This window comes from Plectropomus leopardus, chromosome 22 (genome assembly GCF_026936395.1).
Source record: "Plectropomus leopardus strain MGB_pleo_1.0 chromosome 22, ASM2693639v1, whole genome shotgun sequence".
In the NCBI taxonomy this organism is placed as follows: domain Eukaryota; kingdom Metazoa; phylum Chordata; class Actinopteri; order Perciformes; family Serranidae; genus Plectropomus; species Plectropomus leopardus.
In genome coordinates, this window is record NC_142197.1 from 4,738,110 (window position 1) to 4,757,408 (window position 19,299).

The following is a 19,299-nucleotide window of genomic DNA, read 5'->3' on the forward strand; positions in this document are numbered from 1 at the left end:
CTTGAACCATTTGAAGCTCGTCTAAAAGCCATTTCTCCGTCTTTATCTGACAGTAACAGACTGTTGTTTTTCTTTCAGGTATCTGGCGGTGACTCAGTTCAGTCCGATCCACGCCCGGAAGGCGTTCCCCTGCTTCGACGAGCCCGTCTACAAGGCCACGTTCTCCCTCACCCTCCGCCACGACCCGCAGTACACCTCGCTCTCCAACATGCCCGTGGAGAGCAGCTCGCTGGCGGACGAGGACGGCTGGCTCACCAACCGCTTTTCCCGCACGCCGCGCATGTCCACCTACTACCTGGCTTGGGCCGTCTGTAACTTCACCTACAAGGAGACGCAGACCGACAGCGGCGTGACGGTCAGTCCCAACACACACGTGACAAAATCGAAAAACATTTCCAAAGAGTGTAAACCTCCAGAACATCAACTCAGACTTGATAATGACAGAAACAGTAAATATTGTAAGAAAGAAAACTGAAAATATAATTAACACATAATAAAACAATACATTGCTTTGAGATAAAACTCAAGGAGATAAAAAATAACAAAACTACAAGCGTTCAAGCAAAAGCATTAAAAAGGTTTTTTTCTTATCTCATGATCCCGGCATAATTATATGCGTTTCTTGTGATAAGAAATTTAAATTTACTTCCTAAAACATTTAGCCTGTGATCTTAATGATCTCATTATGTACAAAATACCAAATGTTGTTGATTCTCTGTCTCTATGATTTCTGCTCTCTTTCTTCTTCTTCTCCTGTTTGTCTCGAGGCTGATTGAGATAACAAACTCTGCGATGAAACCTGTGTGGAAAGAACAGGAAATACAGAAGCTCATTATCTCGACGCATTTAAGGCCCTGATCACCTCTGAGCTTGTTTCATATCATTAAATCCTTTTCTTTGGGGGTTAGAACACCAAATATCTTCAGACAATATTTGACAAAATGAAACCGTGATGGCTTCATATCTAAGATAATCAGAAAAAAGATGTGCGGACCAGGAAGTATCAGGCTTCAAATAATAATTTCCATGTTTATTAGTCATATTTAGTCATTCTCCGACTGTGAAAACACTTAATTTAGAGAACTGTAACATTTTCTAATGAAGAATGAAGAACAGGTAAACATTTCAGTGTGTGTATCCTGGTTTTATATATATAAGTATGATGTATCGTATTCAATCTTTTTTTCGTAATATTTAATAGAATATTTATAATATTTAATATTTTGGTTTCAATTGGTTTTTATGTACAGAAGTCCTGAGAGTCAAGTGAGAAAAAATAAATAATGGTGATCCTTTTTTTAAAAAACAAAAAAAAAACAAAAAAAAAACCTTTTTTCTCTTGTGTTTATGACTTAAAACAGGTTAAAAAAAAAGAGGAAAAAAACTTCTCTGGGATAATATTTACAAGTTCCTTAAATGTTTTTTTTTTATTTTTATCTGTAAAACAAGTGGAACAAGAGTTAAACAAGCTAAAAAAAAAAAGTTATTTTTTGTTGTAATACTCATTTTGGCCACAGCTGGCTGAAGTGCACCATTACCCCATGATCTAAATCAGACTAAAAGCATATTTGTCTTTTCTTAAGGTGAATTTTAATTTCTACGTGCACTACGTGCATTTTAATTTCTACGTGCACCCTGTTTTTGGCTAAAAATCTGGTTTAATTGGAGCTAATCTGCTGTCGGAAGAAAAAACGAACGTTTAGTTTTATTAAGAGCGTGGTGAAGAGGTTCTCTTTCGCCTCTTTTGGCCGCAACAACAAACACTTTTAAAATTAACTAATTTGAAATTATTAAAAAAAATCCAGACAAAAGCAATCACTTGCTGAAAACCTTTTTCCAAACTTTTTACACTAATATAAAAAAAAAGTGTATATATTTTTCACCAGTTTCAATGAAGAAAAAAATAAAGAATTGATGGGAAAAACTTTTTTTTCATTTGGGAAAAACTTTTTTCACCTGTTCCAAAGATTAAAAAAAGTTCATTCAGCAAAACATTTTTCCACCTTTTTCAGTTATGGGGAAAAAAGAAGAACGAATTGGAACAAAAATATATAAAAATTATGCTGGCAAAACCTTTTTCCAATTGTCCTTAAGTCATAAACACAGGAGAGAAAACTATTTAAATCAGAGTTAAAATTCACCCAATTGTTTTGTCTTACCTCTCAAGGTTTCTGATTGTAGCAGTGGTGTAGGCAGGGATTAATTTTATACTACAAAAACATCAGTTACAAGTTACAAGACCTTTTGGTTTTTAGTTTTGGAACATAGAAAAAACAAATTTCCTTTTTGCACCACAAAATCTCATAATCAGTTACATAAAATAAACTCGTTTGTCGTTAAATAGTCCACACTCAGATGATAATGACGGAGGTCTGCAGAACACAGTTTGTCATGTTGATAAAATGACACATTCACGTTGTTATCACATAATTAAACAATGCTGGATTTATCCAAAAAATATCTTAATTAAATATTTATGTGATCAGGAAAAATAGCTTAAAATACTACAAGTGAACACGACTCTCCATGTGTAGATAACAAGTGACTCGAAGTCCCCAAAGTCTGAATCCTGATAACAGTTTTAATGTCTCGGGTTGATATAATGAAGTCAGATAGCAGTATTTGTTATCTCAGGATAACACAGTAATTAAGATGTGAACTCAAGATAACAGTTTGGTGTCTTGAGATTAGAGATAATTAACTTGCCTCTGTGTCGAGGTCGACACGGTTTCATTACTTGCTTTTCTCCCGGCTGATGTGGAACATATGTGCGGACATGCTGGTGGTTTGGAGCAGAGAGTTTTTAGAGTCGGACAGTGTGGGCCAAACCTACATCAACCATGATTGTTTGGATAGAGGTCATTGGAGAAGAGATGCATCAACACAGACCCCAAATTTTGCTGAAATAAAACAGCAGAATCTAAAACCAACTACTAATTGTAAGCATCAAAATAGTCAAATTATTGTTAGGTATGGCACTTTTGGGCATTATTGATCGTATAACTTACAGGGCAAAATTATCCTACAGTGCTGATCTGGCAGTGCTGATACAAATTATTCTTGGTGGTAAACCTTTGACATCCCTGCTCTTATTTTTCAAACTGCAGTAAACAGAAACTACATTTTTGCTTTGGATTCCTTGAGTTACACTGCGGATGCTGCTTTTTTTTCCAGCCCACATTTTGGCAAATAATGTCCATTTAAAGCATGCCAATGAATCTATCTGCAGCTCCTCTTGTAGCGTAACCAAAGAAACGCAGACGACTATCACTGGATTACTTTGATACTAGAGAAAATTTAAAAACATTAAGATCCCCAGGCAAGCTCTGCAGTCATAAGAAACACCTTATGTTTTTCGGATGGCTGTCTGTCCCATTTTTGTGAAGACGATATCTCAAGAATGCCATGACGAAATTTCTTCAAATTTAGTACAAACAACCACTTGGACTCAGCAATGAAGTGATTAGACTTTGGTGGTCATAGGTCAAAGGTCAAGCTCACCGTAACCTCATCCGTCTCATTCTTGTGAACACAATATCCCAAGAACACCTTCTGGAATTTTTACAAAATCGGTGTATGGACGTTTATTAGCGTCACATTACAGATAATGATATCCTCTCAAAGTTATAGCCACCCTGAATTAGTAAATATACGTATCGAATCTATGTGTTAAGACTTGACTGAGTTATGACTCCAAAAACGAGTGTGATTTATGACTAATTGCGGCAATTGGGCGCTAAAGGTTTTAAAGTACTTTAATTGAGACACAGCTGCTGCTGCTGCTGCTTCAACTACTGACCGTGTTGATAAGCTGCCAAATCAGCAGCCAAACCACAATAAATTACTTCCAGTTGTTTTTAGAGCACCTGAATAAACCTGTCCCTTTCACCTCACGCAGCTCCCGCAGTTTGAAAACAAATTAATTATTAATAATTTAGGTTCACAGTCGGCTCCACCTGGGACCTGCGAGAGAGGCTATTCTACCCATTTTTATTCTTACGCTCCGCATTGTTTATCATGTCTATCATGTCTGAAATGATTCTGATTTGAAAGTCAAACCCATCTACTGCTGGATCCTGCTGATATCCCATCATCCCTTTAACAACCATAACATTTAAAACAGAAATATGCACAAGCACGCGTCCAACGCTCCTATACAAGGACAAACACATGCACGACCTTGTTTCCTCTCCTCTTCTTCTTCCCCTCCTCCGATCATCTCTCTATCAGTGTAATTACAGCTCATCCATCTCGTCTGCCAGAAACTCAAGGACAGCACTCCAACACACACATACACACCTACACGCACACACACACACACACACACACACACACACACGGACACACACGGACACACACGTTGCCTGTGCCTCCTTGTTACTGAAAGATAATTTTAGTGAAATGCTGTTTTAATGACAAATCATATCTGGGTCATTTATAACCATCACCAGTCTCCAACTGTGTGTGTGTGTGTGTGTGTGTGTGTGTGTGTGTGTGTGTGTGTGTGTGTGTGTGTCTGTCTGTCTGTGTGTGTGTGTGTGTGTGTGTGTGTGTGTGTGTGTGATGATATTAGGGTGGAATCAGTCAGGCTTATGAGTTTCAGTCTTTGTAATGAATACATTAATCTATTTTTTTTTTGTCCTTCTCATTTTTAGTCACCAGAAAAAAAAGTACCACTTCCATTATTCCAGTACAACTACCACACAGTAAAAATACTTTGTTAAGAGTAAAAATGATGCATTAAAAATCCTACTTAACTCAAAATATGCTTTGGAAATAGCATTAGCAGCTAAATTTGATGTTAATAGCCTCAGTTTCACTATTCAGTGCACACGTATGTCAACCTTTCAAAATAACAGCAAGGTTTTCTCTGCCATCAGCATATATTATGAAACTGCTTTGCATTTTGTTGACTGCAAATTGGATGAAAAGATTTCAAGGGCCGTCTTTTGGTGTGGACAGTTTTTAGCTTGAAACACGTTTGTGAACATAATTAGCTGGACACTTGTGTCGGAGATCCGTTCATGTATGAAAAGTTGACGGATCGGTTTGATTTTCTACAAAGACATCTGGTCGCACACGGCATGATAGATACAGCAAGGCAAGTTGACCGACCATTTGTATATGAATTTTTTTTAATCATGACTCGACCTCAACTGCAAATGAGGTCAGTCCATTGCAATAGATCAAACTGTCAAATTAAGCAGCTCTGACCAAATATAAGTCAAGATTCTGTTACTGCATTGCCTTTTTGTCGCCTCAGATGTTTTCAGAAACATATTTTGGTGCACTGTTTAGTTGTAAAATGAGAGTTTGAGACACGGCCACCGTGTTGAAAACAATCCAGTCGAAATCAAGCACCACCAGCAGCGAGGAGCACCGTTTGAAATTCAGACACATCTTTACTCTTGTTTATCTCCACCATTACTTGGAATCTTTACAGGAAATAAGACATAACCAGATGTGAGCACCATATTAGCGGTCCGTCATCCTGAATTTGTAATGTCTCACACGTCCGCATGCAGCTGAGTGGACAGTGCTAACCTGCTTTCACCAGGCTGACTGACAGCAGCATTTTACTGAACTTAAGAGTTTTATGTCTGCTCTACGGGAAGAAATCAATAGTGTTTTCATGTAGTGATTAATCGATTTTATTTCCCAGCTCACAGTAGTGAGTGAAGGAAATCTGCTGCTCGTAGACAGACTGGGAGCTGATCAGTCAATTGTATGGTTAAAAAGTTAAAAAAAACACATATAAAGCAGGATATTTGTGTGTTTTACAGCTGTTGATGCAGATTACGCCTCACTAAATGCGATGGAAATAGATTTGAAGTAGGGTCAGTGTGGATTCATACATTATATCTGTTCAGTGAGATGGGCGAGTAATGGACGACATTTCTAAAAGTGCCGTCAGTGTTAATTGGCCACACAGAGGCACACAGGAGAGGGTGGTTACTTGACAGATACTTTGCCAAGAACAAAATGCAGAATTACGTATCAGATTTATGGTTGTGTTTAGGGTTCTCATGCTTCTGACTGTTGTAACAGTTTTCAGTATGCACTGGTTAATCTTTAAATATAAATAACATATATACAGTAGGCTTGGATGGTTTGTAATATTTCGTATATTCATGAAATTTCACCAGGCTATATGGTATATGACAGAATGCAGCTAATACACTAGCTTTTCAGTCTAATAAATGCACAATAGAAACCCACAAAATGTTAGGTAATGTAATACTCTTAGGCTTATTTTCCTGACTCAACTGAGAAATACAACTGTACACCTTTTGAAATCAACTTTCTCTTGACCATTGAAGGCTGACGAGGTTTAATTACCTTGTTAACTCATCCAGACTTGACAGAGACAAAATAAACTCACCCAAACAGCCTTGGTTACTCATGCTAGTAATCTACTTAGTAAGTCCACTGTTCCAACAATCACCAGCTCGGGTTTAGTCAAAATTAATTCATCATTAGTTCATCAAGTTAGATGTAAAAAACATGCCGTTATTCTTCACGGTCTCTCTGTGCCGGCTGCGAGCTGTTTACAGGCCTGTAACTTCTTCCTCCACCACTATGTGTGACTGTGTTCAGCTCAGCTGCCTGTTCCACCAGTAGAGACCAGAGACTGAGCTGTGGTGCGTGCTGTGCACTACATACAGTGTTTTTAATAGAAAGAGGATCCCCTGTTTTTTTGACGGTATTAAAAGAATTTCTTAATACCTTGGTTTACTATGATACCACCCAAGCCAAAAACTCAGTAGGCTATGTGTTAGTGTGAAGACATGTCCAGTGTGTCCTCTGCATTCAGGCCGCGGCGAGCTGTCCTGCAGCCTCCTGCGATCGTGCACACGATAAGCCTGCACAGATAATGGATTAATGGATTTTCCAGGATATCAGGATGCGCTCCCACTCCCCACCAGCCGACACTACTTAAAGCTGATGTTTCTAAGATAAGAGAGATTAGCGAATTACTTGGTAATTCATACACTCACAGCTCTGTAAGATATTACTCAGACACATTAAGCCTCTTGCAAACACTCCTATGGATGGATCTGAAGTTGAGTCCTGCAGCATGCATCATGACAATACTCGAGACTAATTTAATTAATGGAGAAAGTAAAGCGCTTATTTTCCTGCCTTTTTCTCCCTGGAGAGAACGCTGCTGCCCACAGTGACTGCACACTGACTCAAAAACAACTCAGCCTGCTGGACACTGCAACCAGTCTTCCTAATTTATTTCATTTCAGTGTCTTAATTGGCTATCTGTTGCATTAAAATGGGATAAATTCACACAGACTCTATTATAAAAAGTATATTTTAACCCGAGAAGTGCATTATTGTGATTATTTTGAGCACAAAACAGTTATATTAACTGTTCAGTGGTGTAATTTCGCTTCTGTGAGTCCACACAGGCGTCTGAAACAAAGAATCCCCCACTGGCAAATTAAATCAGCAGATTAATTAAAATCAATCACATTGTAAATTGCTAAAAACACAAAAACAATAACAGACGATAAAATTTCACTGAAAGCCATTATATCTGAATGTTTGAAGAGCAACTGTGATTGAAGAGCAGATCTGTAATTGCAGATGATTAAATGATCAGGCTGTTTGGACAGGTTTCATCTTCACTGCGGGGAGCTGTAAAGTAGACATGAACATACTGAATAACTCTGCGGTCATGATGATGAAATGAGCATTGAATAAATGGATTTTCCCTCCGTTAGCACACGCATGAGATGCTGTTAGATAGCTGATAATTCATGAGGACACAGCGCTGATATTCAACCAGGACAATGTGTCCTTTCACAGTTTTTAAGAAACAGGATGTGACTTTATATGCAGACAAAACAAGTGTGCAGGGCATGAAACAGATCCAGGAAGCAGCACATGCATATATTCCCTATTAACAAACAGTCGCTGGCTCCTCTCTGAGCGTCTCTGTTACAGCATCGCTCTCATATTAAAATCCTTGTATGAGCCTGAAGGCAGTGGAGACGCTGCTGTCTGTTTGCAGAGCAGCTTCCTCTGACAGAAACATTAATCCTCCCATCCCTCCATCCTCCTCCTCCAAAACCTCTGAAAAAAACAGCTTTATTTGACAGAGGTAGAGAAAAAAAAACCCATCCCTCCATATTCTTCAGAAGCGCTCAAACAGCTTCATCTGACAGAAACATTCATCCTTCCATCCTCCTCCGAACAGCAGAGAGAAAAGCGAAGCGTCAGTCGGCACGCTGGAGATCTCCCAGAGCAGTAATTTAGTCTGTGCATAAATGATGCAATTTACGGGGCTACAAAATAAAAAAATCAGTGTGTGCATTGTTTTTACAGTTAGCAATGACCCCAATATGTAAGTAGAAGGCAGTAGATAACTAAATAATAACTAGATCTCTTTAATAAAACTTGCTTTCTGCCTCTGCTCCTGCTTTAACAGAAGTCATGCTGCTATCGTGTTGCCACCTAGTTCATCAAGTGATGAAGTTGTTTTCTTTGGCATTTCAGTTTTTGTACATTTTATTTTGAGCTTCCAGCCCCAGTTTTGCCACCAAAAACAGCTATTTAAAGCCCAGATATGATCTTTTTGAAACAAAGTTATTTTCAAAGTGCCATGGTAGCTCACAGCCGGCCCCCCACAAAGGCAGGCCAATCTTGGGTCGTTTTCTGCATGTCATCCTCCCTTTAATGTCTGTCACTCCTATCCAGTAAAGGCAGAAAAAAAACGTTTAATAAACGTGTTGCAATGCGTCCGCACCGCAAGAGCTGTGGCCAGATGCATTATGTTTTTGGGTTGCGATATCTCTTGAGCACTATGAGGGAATTTCTTTAAATTTAGTACAAATGTCAGCCTTTACTCGAGTATGAACTGATCAGAAATTGGTGGTCATAGGTCAAAGGTCAAGGTCACTATGACCTCAAATATCGAAAGAACTCCTTGAGGGACTTTCCTTAAATTTGACACAGATATTCACTTGGACTCAAAGATTACATCACTAGAATTTGGTGTTTAAAGGTCAAGGTTACTGTGACCTTCATCTCATTCTCATTAACACAATATTTAAAGTATGACTTCAAGGAATGTCTTCAAATTTGGTACAAATTTCCTCTTGGACATAACAATGAATTTACTAGATTTTGGTGGTCAAACGTCGCTGTGACCTTGTCTGTCCCATCATTCTGAATACAGTATTTCAAGAGGGCCTTGAGTGAATGTCTTGAAACTTGGTGAAAAAGTTAATTAATCCTTAGGGACTGTCTGGCGCATTTTACGAGCTTTTCACCCTCCAGTTTTTGAGAATTTTAGCTCAGTTCATGCATATGACATTCATTTTGGCAAGATTTCATATTTTGGTTTGATCTTATTGTCAATTTTCAATTCAACATTATTGCTGTTAAGTGCAAAATATTCGCCATTGAAACCCATTCAAACTGCAATTTATGATCCCACAGCCATCAAAGTATAAAAACATGCATTGTATTATTTTTAGGTGTCATTCTGGGTTTTTCCCTTTGAATTTTGAAATTTTTTTTTTTTTTTTCTAAATTTTCCACCTTTTTTTTCACCATATGGAGAAAATACATGCTATTTCCACTAGGTGCACTGTTACAATCAATAATGCTGCAAATCATTGTCATATCCCAGGCTGTGATTATTATATATATATATATATATATATATATATATATATATATATTCATCTATAAATATAGTGGCATCATGACAAAAAACTGGCACTTAAAAGATTAAAATTCTGAAAATTAATGAATACTTGATACTGATGATTAGGACTGATGTTGGTTAAAACTAATTAACTCATTGGATATGGAAAATAATGTTAATGTGTAATATTTTTTTAAGCTTGATTTGAAAAAACGAAGCAATACGATTGTGTGTAATATTAAAGCAGAGGGTCTCAGACAGAGGGTGAATACAGGTGTTCCAGCACAGGCAGTATTAGGAAAATAAAGTGTTTTTTGACAGTTAAAGCATGTCAACATTTTCTAGAAGAAGCCCAAAAAACAAGTATAAACCTGAAAATTAGCGTAGTAGGTCCTCTTCATCCAGAAATAAAAACAGCCTACTCTCATGTTGTTTACCTTTTCTTGAGAGTAGTTTTAGCATTCTTGGGCTTACAGTTTCCAGTTTTTGAACTTATGAGGGTATTTACAGTTTTTACGATTATAAACACAATTCAATATTGAGCCCAGACTGTAAACACAACACAAGGTTTCAGGATGAAAGAATCGCTCCCATCTTTCAGATGATCTGAGCTGCACAAACAGATCTTCAGTTAGTCCCGGACACTCTCAGGCTGCATTGTCAACTCAAACTCTTTTTCGTTTCAAAGTGCCTTTTTCTTTCTTCACCTCATTCAAAAACATCTGTTTGTCTTTCTGTTGTACTGTCAGTATAATGTGTCTCTGTAAGAATCTCTGTTCCTGTAATGAGCCGCTCTCCCTTCAGGGAGGATTAAAGTCTGACAGACTACAAACAAACAAACAAACAGTGTGTGATGACCCACTGAGCAACTCCTGGTTCAATAAAACCTCCATCTTGGAGCCATTTAGCTTGTTATTCCTTCATCTTCTGTCATTTCACCAACTGTCGGCGTCATAAAGCAAAGACTGCTGGTGTTTATTCTCCAGCTAATCACCGCTGTGGATCTGAATGGCAACAGGTTTCTGTCTGCAACACTTCTGCCTTTAACAAGACACAAACAAAAAGCTGAAGACAGTGAGAGTTTCTAACGCTCACATAGCTGAGAGGGCAATTTAGAGCTTCTGCCGGCAAAACGATTTTGAAAAAAAAAGTTAAACATGGCGGAAATAAAGCTCACATTGATATGCCATCATCATGATTTCACATTAATTTTATATAATGAAAAAAAAGTCAATGTTCTGTACTATCAATAAATGTGTCATTATAGATAAATATTAATAATTATTTTATTATTATTATTATTATTATTATTATTATTATTATTATTATTATTATTATTATTATTAATACACTAGATATATAGTAAATATAAATTAATATAATTATAATACTTTTAGCACTTTTAGCTCTATTCCTTGTATGAAAGGTGCTCTATAAAGTGTATTATTGTTGTTATTATTATTATTAATTAATGATAATAAAATTCATGCTGTTTTTGTCATAATAATAAATCTAACATTACAGTTATATAATAAAAATAATAAAGTTCTCGTTAATTTTCTATAACGGCAATAAATGTCACATTATAGTCATTTAACAATAATAATAAAGCTGTTGTTAATTTTCTATAATTTAAACAAATTCACATCATAATGATCACGTTGCATAATGATACTTAAACTATTGTTTATCTTCTATAATAATTAAATATGTGACCTTGTAGTTAGTAAATCTTATATAGTAAAAATAAATGTCACTTTGTCACATCATATAATAACACTGATTGTGAGCCTTCAATTTAATATGGTAAAAAAAATTAAATAAATAAATAAAAAATAGTGACACATGGCCAAGATTGCGTTCTAAAACTACTGTATTGGCCCAAATTTATGAAATTATTTCCTTACGGTTACATTTGAAAAAGTTGATCACTAGATAATTATTTTAATTATAAGGCTGTGTTTAGTTGGTGAGGCCTTAAAGTGATGCATAGAGGAAATACATTCTTAATGTGAAAAAGTCAAATCAAATAATCTGCAAGGCAAAAGTCACATTTTAAGATCAAAAATTACTTAAACATTGTCACATTCTTCCCTGTTATTTTATTTAAAAGAAATCTTAATATTAATGATAATGAATACTGTATACAGTAAACGTTCTAAATGTTTATGTCAGATAACGACATTGTTTGCCCGGGTAGAAAGTTTTGGGGCTCTGTCTCTCCTTACATTTCTGTAATGATATTAAATGTCACATTAACATCCCATAATGACAATAAAGGTCACATTAATGTCCTACAATAATAATATGCTGTTGGTCAGACCTTAAAATGATAAAGGTCACTTTAACATTTAATTTTTATGTGACACCCTGTATTTTAACGAAAGTTAAAAACATAGATTTAAATAAGTGCAGCTCCCACGAGGTGATGGAGGCTGCGGAGTAACTAGCGAACAAGACCGTCTGATCGGTGTTAAAAATATTCTATTATTTCACTGCCCAGTACAGAAAAATATCGCTGCTTTGAGAAAGACTGATGAAAAAAACCTCAATTGAAGAAAATAGGATGAATAAAAGACCAAAAAGCTCAAATGTTATTATATTATACATTATTTAACACTTTATTTAGCACAAACACAGCAACCAAACCCTGGATTTTGGTGTGTTTTAACATAAACAACTTGAAATGAAAAATTTTATTTTTGCTTGTTTCCTTTGAGCTTTAACAGGCTGCAGCTGCACCTGTTGGTTGCTAATTTTGACAACATTTCTAATATGTATTAAGAATATTTATATTCTCAAGGCAAAGACTTTCTGTTGGGATGATGGGACGAATGGGCTTGCTTTTGCTTCAGGCAGCTTTTGCAAAATGAGAGGAAGCTCGGGGCCAGCAGCCCCATACATGTTTTTAGGGACGTTTTTAGGATTTGAGGATATTTCTAGGATTTTGGGACATTTATAGGATTTGAGGACATTTATAGGATTTTTGGAAATTTCTCAGATTTTAGGATGTTTCTTAGATTTCAGGACATTTCTCAGATTTTAGCATGTTTCTAGAATTTTAGGAGATTTTTAAACAATTTTAGGATTTTAGGACATTTCTATGATTTTGGGACATTTATGGGATTTTTGGACATTTCTCATATTTTAGGATGTTTCTCAGATTTTAGGACAAATGTAGGACTTTTGGACATTTTTATGATTTTAGGACATTTATAAGATTTCAGGACATTTCTAGGACTTTAGGACCGTTCTCTACTGGGACATTTTTGGATAAACAAGCTCTATTTTGATGCTTTATTATGGACTCAGTCCCAGTGTGAATCACCTGGAGGTTGTCTTGATTCACTGGGAGCTTTGTGAGGAAAAAAATAAAAAATAAAAATAAAAGATGAAAGTAACAATGAGGCGTAAAGGCTGATTTCATTTCTGGTTTTCCGGCATTTTGTCAGGCGACCCCTCCCAAACTGGGAATCAAAACCTCCTCAAGATAAATGTAACCCTTTGATTTATCCTCCCCGCAGGATAAATCTCAGGAGCAGGCAGAGTCATGGAACAGGAAAGATGGAGAAAAACCATATTTCTGCTGCACAGAATTGATTTTCTCCACTGCTTTTTGCTTTTTTTTTCTCCTCAAATATTGGATAGTTTTACCTCCTCGGGCCACCAAATATTACTACTATTAAACAATGTGAGAAGGAATAAAAAAACTAAGGCAGCACACACTGGGTGTGTATAACATGCATCAAAACACCCACACCTGCTGCCCTATTTCACAGCCTCACAGGCTCCAACTTTAACACGACTCCTCTGATCAGCATATTCTGACTCTTTGGGTAAACTCCCACTGCTCACGTGTTTGAAACCTATAATAAGGCAGAGAGGTAGACTTTTATTTGTTGTTGTTATTTGTTGTAGGAAGCCAAAAAGTAGAACTTACAGTGGTTCAGTCTTTGTCTTTCAGTGGAACCGTCCAACCAACCTTATCAAAAATGTCTTTGGAGGTCACTGGATTGACATCACTTTCTTTGTGCTGCATTCAAAAGCCTTTCACAAGCATTTAACCCTTTAAACCGGAGCAAATCGGTTTGATTTCTTATGAAAATATGAAAAAAAAGGCAATGAGCAAGATATTGGTAAAACATGACAAGAAAACAACCTGAAAATTAGTTTTAAGAAAGATAAGAGGAAAAAGTGTTTGGAAATTATATTTTAAAAAGGGGAAAAAACGTCCACAAAACTATGTTTTTACTTTTCTTTTCTTGCTAATTTTCAAGTAATTTTACCCTTTTTGTGCTAATTCTTGAGCCATTTCTGTTGTACGTTTGGTACTGGTCACTGGTCTCTCTGTTTCCGTAACTCGTTACAGTAATAACTTCCTCACAGAATTTACTTTAATAATTACTTGCTGGAGCAAAACAAACAAACAAAAACACTCTAAATAATACCTCTTAATTTATGACTTCTTGAATAATTTGTATAACTGTGCCGCTGTAGCTGTTTGAATGGAGGTAGGTGGCTCTGCTAATTTGGGGTGTTTCTTTATGTTAATGAGCGTGTGGGATTTATTATTGTTAATAGCCCACAGCTGTGCTTATGCTCTGTGAACATACACATGATAAATACCAATTTTCCTGTGCATACAGGCAGTTATAATGTACAGATGTTTCAAATGTTTTCTTTTGCAGTTTGATAAATGAGGCCTAATTAATCTGGAAACTAAAGAGGACTGTAAACGTGTGCAGAAACAACAGACTGGCTGTGATGTTGCAGAGTCAATGCGACTTTTAGCAGCCTGGATAGTGTAACGTACATGACCGGAAAAACCAGGCTTGTCTGTGTTCGTTGCAGACGTCATATGATGTGAGGAAGTGGGGCAGGACTTTGTTTCTCTCTGCTGGCTTTGTGCAGACGCAGGCTTTGTGTTGACGCTCTGCTCCTCCTGAAGTCAACAATCATCTCTTTTTGTCTTGTTGACATTGACAGAGAGACCGTTATCCTTGCTCCGGCTCTCGGTCTTGTCTCTCTTCATCACAGCGGTGTCGTCAGCAAAAGTGATGATAGGATTGGACAGATGTGTGGCGCCGCAGTCACGGGTCAGCAGTGTTTGTTATGGGGAGTAGTGACTGTCTGAGGTCTGCTGATCTCAAAGTCAAGGACCCACATGTGCCGGGAGGACGGCGCGTTACTGTGTGTGTTGGTGTGTTGGTGTGTTCTCTCGGTACTCGTATCAGTTGCTAAACCATCCATCAAATTACCGTGGCAACCGAGCGTCCATCACCCCATCCATCATCCAAGGGCGACAGACGGAGCGACAGATCGCGGCGAGAGATGTCACGGACGAGTAGAGAGATAACAAGGAGAGAGGAGAGGAGAGGAGGGGGAGTAGGTAAAGGAGATAAAGATGAAAGCAGGAGAGAAAAGATGAGAAGTTAAAATTAATTGAGAAAATGAACAAGAGATGAAAGAAGTCTTGCATAAAGTTTGAATAACGTCCAGCGCCGAGGAGAAAAGGTCAGCAGACAGACCAACTGATTGGACTAATTTAGTCATTTCCTGCTGAAAATAAAAAATAAGATGGAGAGTTGTTGGCTTAAAGAATGAATCTGATTGGAAGCTCAACCCTGCGCTGTAAACTCAGTCTGAATATATTTACATGCACACTAATTTTCAACTATTATTTTGAATATGACTATATTCCAAATAGAAAAAAGGGGCGGGGAGATGTGACTTAACAATAATATGGCAGAATTTTTAGGCCATATCAGATACGCTGTTGCTCATAATGTCATAATGGGCCTTGTAACATGTTACTTGGTCAGTTGCAGACGTGATACAGTGGATTAATACGCTCAGTGTGTTAATATCCAAACTATCAATGAGCATAATTAAACAATACGCTGTGCAATATAACTCAGTGACATATAAATGTAATATATTGATAAGTAAGTGTGATAAACATACCTGTTTTCAAACACTGGGCCTGGCAGTGGAGATTGGTCCCAGTTGCAGAGGTGAGCCTGAGCCTGGAGCTCTGCAGTGGGACCCGAGAAAAGTGAATGTTGTTCCAGGTTTCAAATGGTTAAACAAGTAATTATATTGTTTTTTTTTGCATTGCAGAGCTAAACTTTTAATTATTTTTGAAGCGTCTGTGTTTATTAGAAGAAGTTTGAAAAGGCGTGTGTGTAGCAGACCGTGTCTGTTAGTTGTGGGACATGTGGTGGCTGTTGGTATTAAACTGGCACGGACTACACGAAAAGGCCCTGTGGATGGTTTGTTATTGCCGGGGACTTATGATGGGCAGTCCTGGGAGTGTGGTCACTGAACACAGAGTTGGACTGATTTCCTTCTCACAGTGGCCAAGCAATTTATTTCCTTTAATTGCAAATTAATTAGAGAGAGGCTGAGAGTGAGGGCGCTTTTTTTAATTTTTGTGCTCTGTGTTTGATCACATTTCGTAAAAGACGCCTCCTTGTTTTTGATCTGCTCCCGTTTGCTGTGATAATTTGCTGCTGCCGCTGCTGTTGTGCTGTTAATCTGTTTCACATTAAAAGCTTTCCAGCAGTTCAGGGGGAATAATCCCTTCACCTCCTCGAAAGGATTTCACAGTGAAATGTGCGAAGAAAGTGTTTCATTAATAGTAATTCAAGATGGCAAAGTAGGATCTCCTGGACTTAAACTCAGAGTATAAATGGTGTTAAAAAAACAAAGGAGTTATGCACGACTCTGTTGTTGCACTAATTGGAAATAATGTGAGTCATTCTGATAATTTAATTTGCAGCCCCAGCAGCAAAAGTGGCTCAGTAAGTTACTCCACTTCTTAGGTCCAGAGGGAATATCTCAATCCAAACTATCGAATGGATTGACATAAAATGCTGCAGACATTCATCTTCCCCAGAGGATGAATCCTCCTAACTCTGACTTTTCCTCTAGTACCACCATTCAATTCAATTCAATTTTATTTATAAAACCCATTTTCACAGAACACAGTTTCCCCCCAAAAATGTGCAGCAGACATGCAATAGATGTCATAAATAACAATTAAATTACAATAAAGTTGATTTTTTTGGTTTTGAATGAAATATCTCAGTGATATTGCTTCGGTGTGTCAGTGCATAACATAATGAGAAAAAAAATAAAACTAAGTATTGCAAAAATAAATAAAAATAAATATAGAATACATTAAATAATAATTGAAAAAATACTGTAAAAAATACTTTATTGTCTGTTTTGCCCCTTTTTTGAAAAAAAAAAAAATGAATTACACTCAAAATACAGTTGTAGGGAGGTGGAGAGAGTGTGTAACCAGATCATACAAACAGAAAAATTACCATTAATGTGAAATCAAACCAAATGGTGCTGACGGAGTGAAAACGGAAAGAAAGGAAATGATTTAAAAAGCACTGGGTTATTTGTTTATTTCTAACATTATATCAGTATTTCAGTTTAAATGACACGATTATCATCATTACGGGTATATCATAATTACTCTATTATATCAGCATTTTTTGTGATTTGAATACGACTTCCTGAAGGCAGCGATGTGATGGGACTGAAATATTCTTCATGTGTTGATGCAATGACCAACTTATTCAGATTTCATCCATCTCTACAATTTCTAAACTGCTTAGCAGAGCCACATGGAGCTGAAGTGAATCCCAGCATGCACTGGGTGAGAGGCAGTCTGTCACAGAGCGAGGAAACATGCCAGACAACCTCGCACACTCACTTTCACAGCTATGGGCAATTTAAAGTTTCCACTTCAGCTGACTTGCATGTTTTTAGGCGCATGCAGAGACAGACAGGACGTGGAAACTCGGCGGGCCGGGTTTAAACCCGGGACCTCCTCCCTGTGAGGTGGCGGCACTCACTGTTGAGCCACCGTGCGATGGTTTTAGTTTGGTTTAAGCAGCACATTTCAATCCAGGGAGACATATTGAAAGTATATGTGATGATACTTTGAAGTGGGAACGTCACACCAACCCCCCACCTCCCATTGAGGAGTGTAATGCGTCCCGGTTTCTCCTCACCTGGGAGAACATGACTGCAGGCGTCTCGGGAATCCTCAGGAGAGGATTCTCAATTCAGCAGCTCGCTGCCAGTCCACCGAAAGAAGCTCCGATTTTCAATAAAGCCTCCACTTTCTGAGCAGATATTCACTCTGCTGGCTGCCGCGCTCCGAGATGAGTTCTGGTGGAGGGAGGAGAATATGGGAATAAGAGGAGAGGAGCTTTAAAAGTTTGAATTTTTATTGAAAATCAGTCCTGCTGGGGGAACGGAGAAGGACGACGAAGAGGAGGAGCAGGATTGTGATAATGCATAGTTTTAGTATCTGTGTCACTGTGGTAATATTATTCGTATTTATAAGAAATTAGTAGTATAAGTATCAGTATGCGTATCAATATAGATTTTGGCGGTTGGGTTGGAGTTTGATGGCATATTATTGAATCTGAATCCATAAAAAAATCTGATGACTTTTAGTTCTCTGATTTCCTTCTCTTGACTCTGATTAAAGTAAATCTGCAGTTTTAGTGTTACAGTATTGTTGTTTACTGCAGTTACAACCTGACAGTGCAATTAACAGCGTTAAGATAAGAAATGTTAATTAAAGTTTATCTGACTCATTGGGATAATTACCTTCATCATCCCTTTGAAACCTGTGAAAATTGTCTTGATTTCTTTAAACATGAGAAGAAGGCAAAGAGAAAAGCAATCAGATCTTAAAATAAGCAAGGAATTAGTAAAAATGTACAAGAAAATTACCTGAACATTAGCACGAGTAAATGATTTTTTTAAATGGGAAAAGGAGAGTGTTTGAAACTATATTTTTGTGGATATAATTATTATAATCACAACTATATTTTTCTCTACTTTCCCCCCAGCTTTTTCTTAATGTACTCATTCTTACGACGTTTTCGAAAGACATCACACCTGTTTCCTCAGGGTTCAAAAGCTTAAAAAGTGAAAGGCATCTCAATGCAGCACAAGAAACACAAAAGGGTTAATACCTTATTTTCCCATTAGAGGGAGGCTAGATTATATTTCTAGATAATGCTAAAGTTTGCATAAATAACATGGATTGTACAAATGACACGGGGGTTTATGGGGCATGAGTCACTTTTTGGAGCCAGCCTCAAGTGGCCGTTAGAGGAACTGCAGTTTTTGGCACTTTGGCGTTGGCTTCGTTTTTCATGCTATTAATATCAGAATCACAATTCTAACATGCTGATGTTTAAATTTATACCATAGTTTTTATAATGTGCAAAAATTCATCCTAAAAGCCGTCAAGATATTGAACAAAAAACACAAATATAGTGTTACTGGAAAGTCAGAGGATCACCAAAATCAGGAGGATTCATCCTCTTGGAACCATGAATGTTACAGACATCCAATGAATAGTTTTGAGATTTTTGAGTCTGGAAACAAAACGATGGACCAACTATGTCGCAGACTGTGTTCACTGTATTTTAAAAATGTGCTATGTGTTCACGCTGAATGCAGCTTCACACTCTTTGTTTTCACCTTCGTGTTTGTGCAGTTTAACAGTAGCTTTTATGTGATTCGTGCAGACTGATATAAATATCTAGAGCATGATTTACAGTGTGTGTTGTGAATATTGACTGTACAGAAGCCAA

General features: G+C 37.3%; 1 protein-coding gene across 2 annotated transcripts in view; it reads left to right on the top strand.

Moving 5' to 3' along the window:
* Positions 1–19,299, top strand: part of trhde.1 (thyrotropin releasing hormone degrading enzyme, tandem duplicate 1) — a 201,330-nt gene that overhangs the window by 39,265 nt on the left and 142,766 nt on the right. For both annotated transcript variants that reach the window (XM_088072648.1, XM_088072647.1), the window contains one exon: positions 79–355. In XM_088072648.1, the coding sequence (XP_087928774.1) occupies positions 79–355 (277 nt within the window). The remainder of the gene's footprint in view (positions 1–78; positions 356–19,299) is intronic.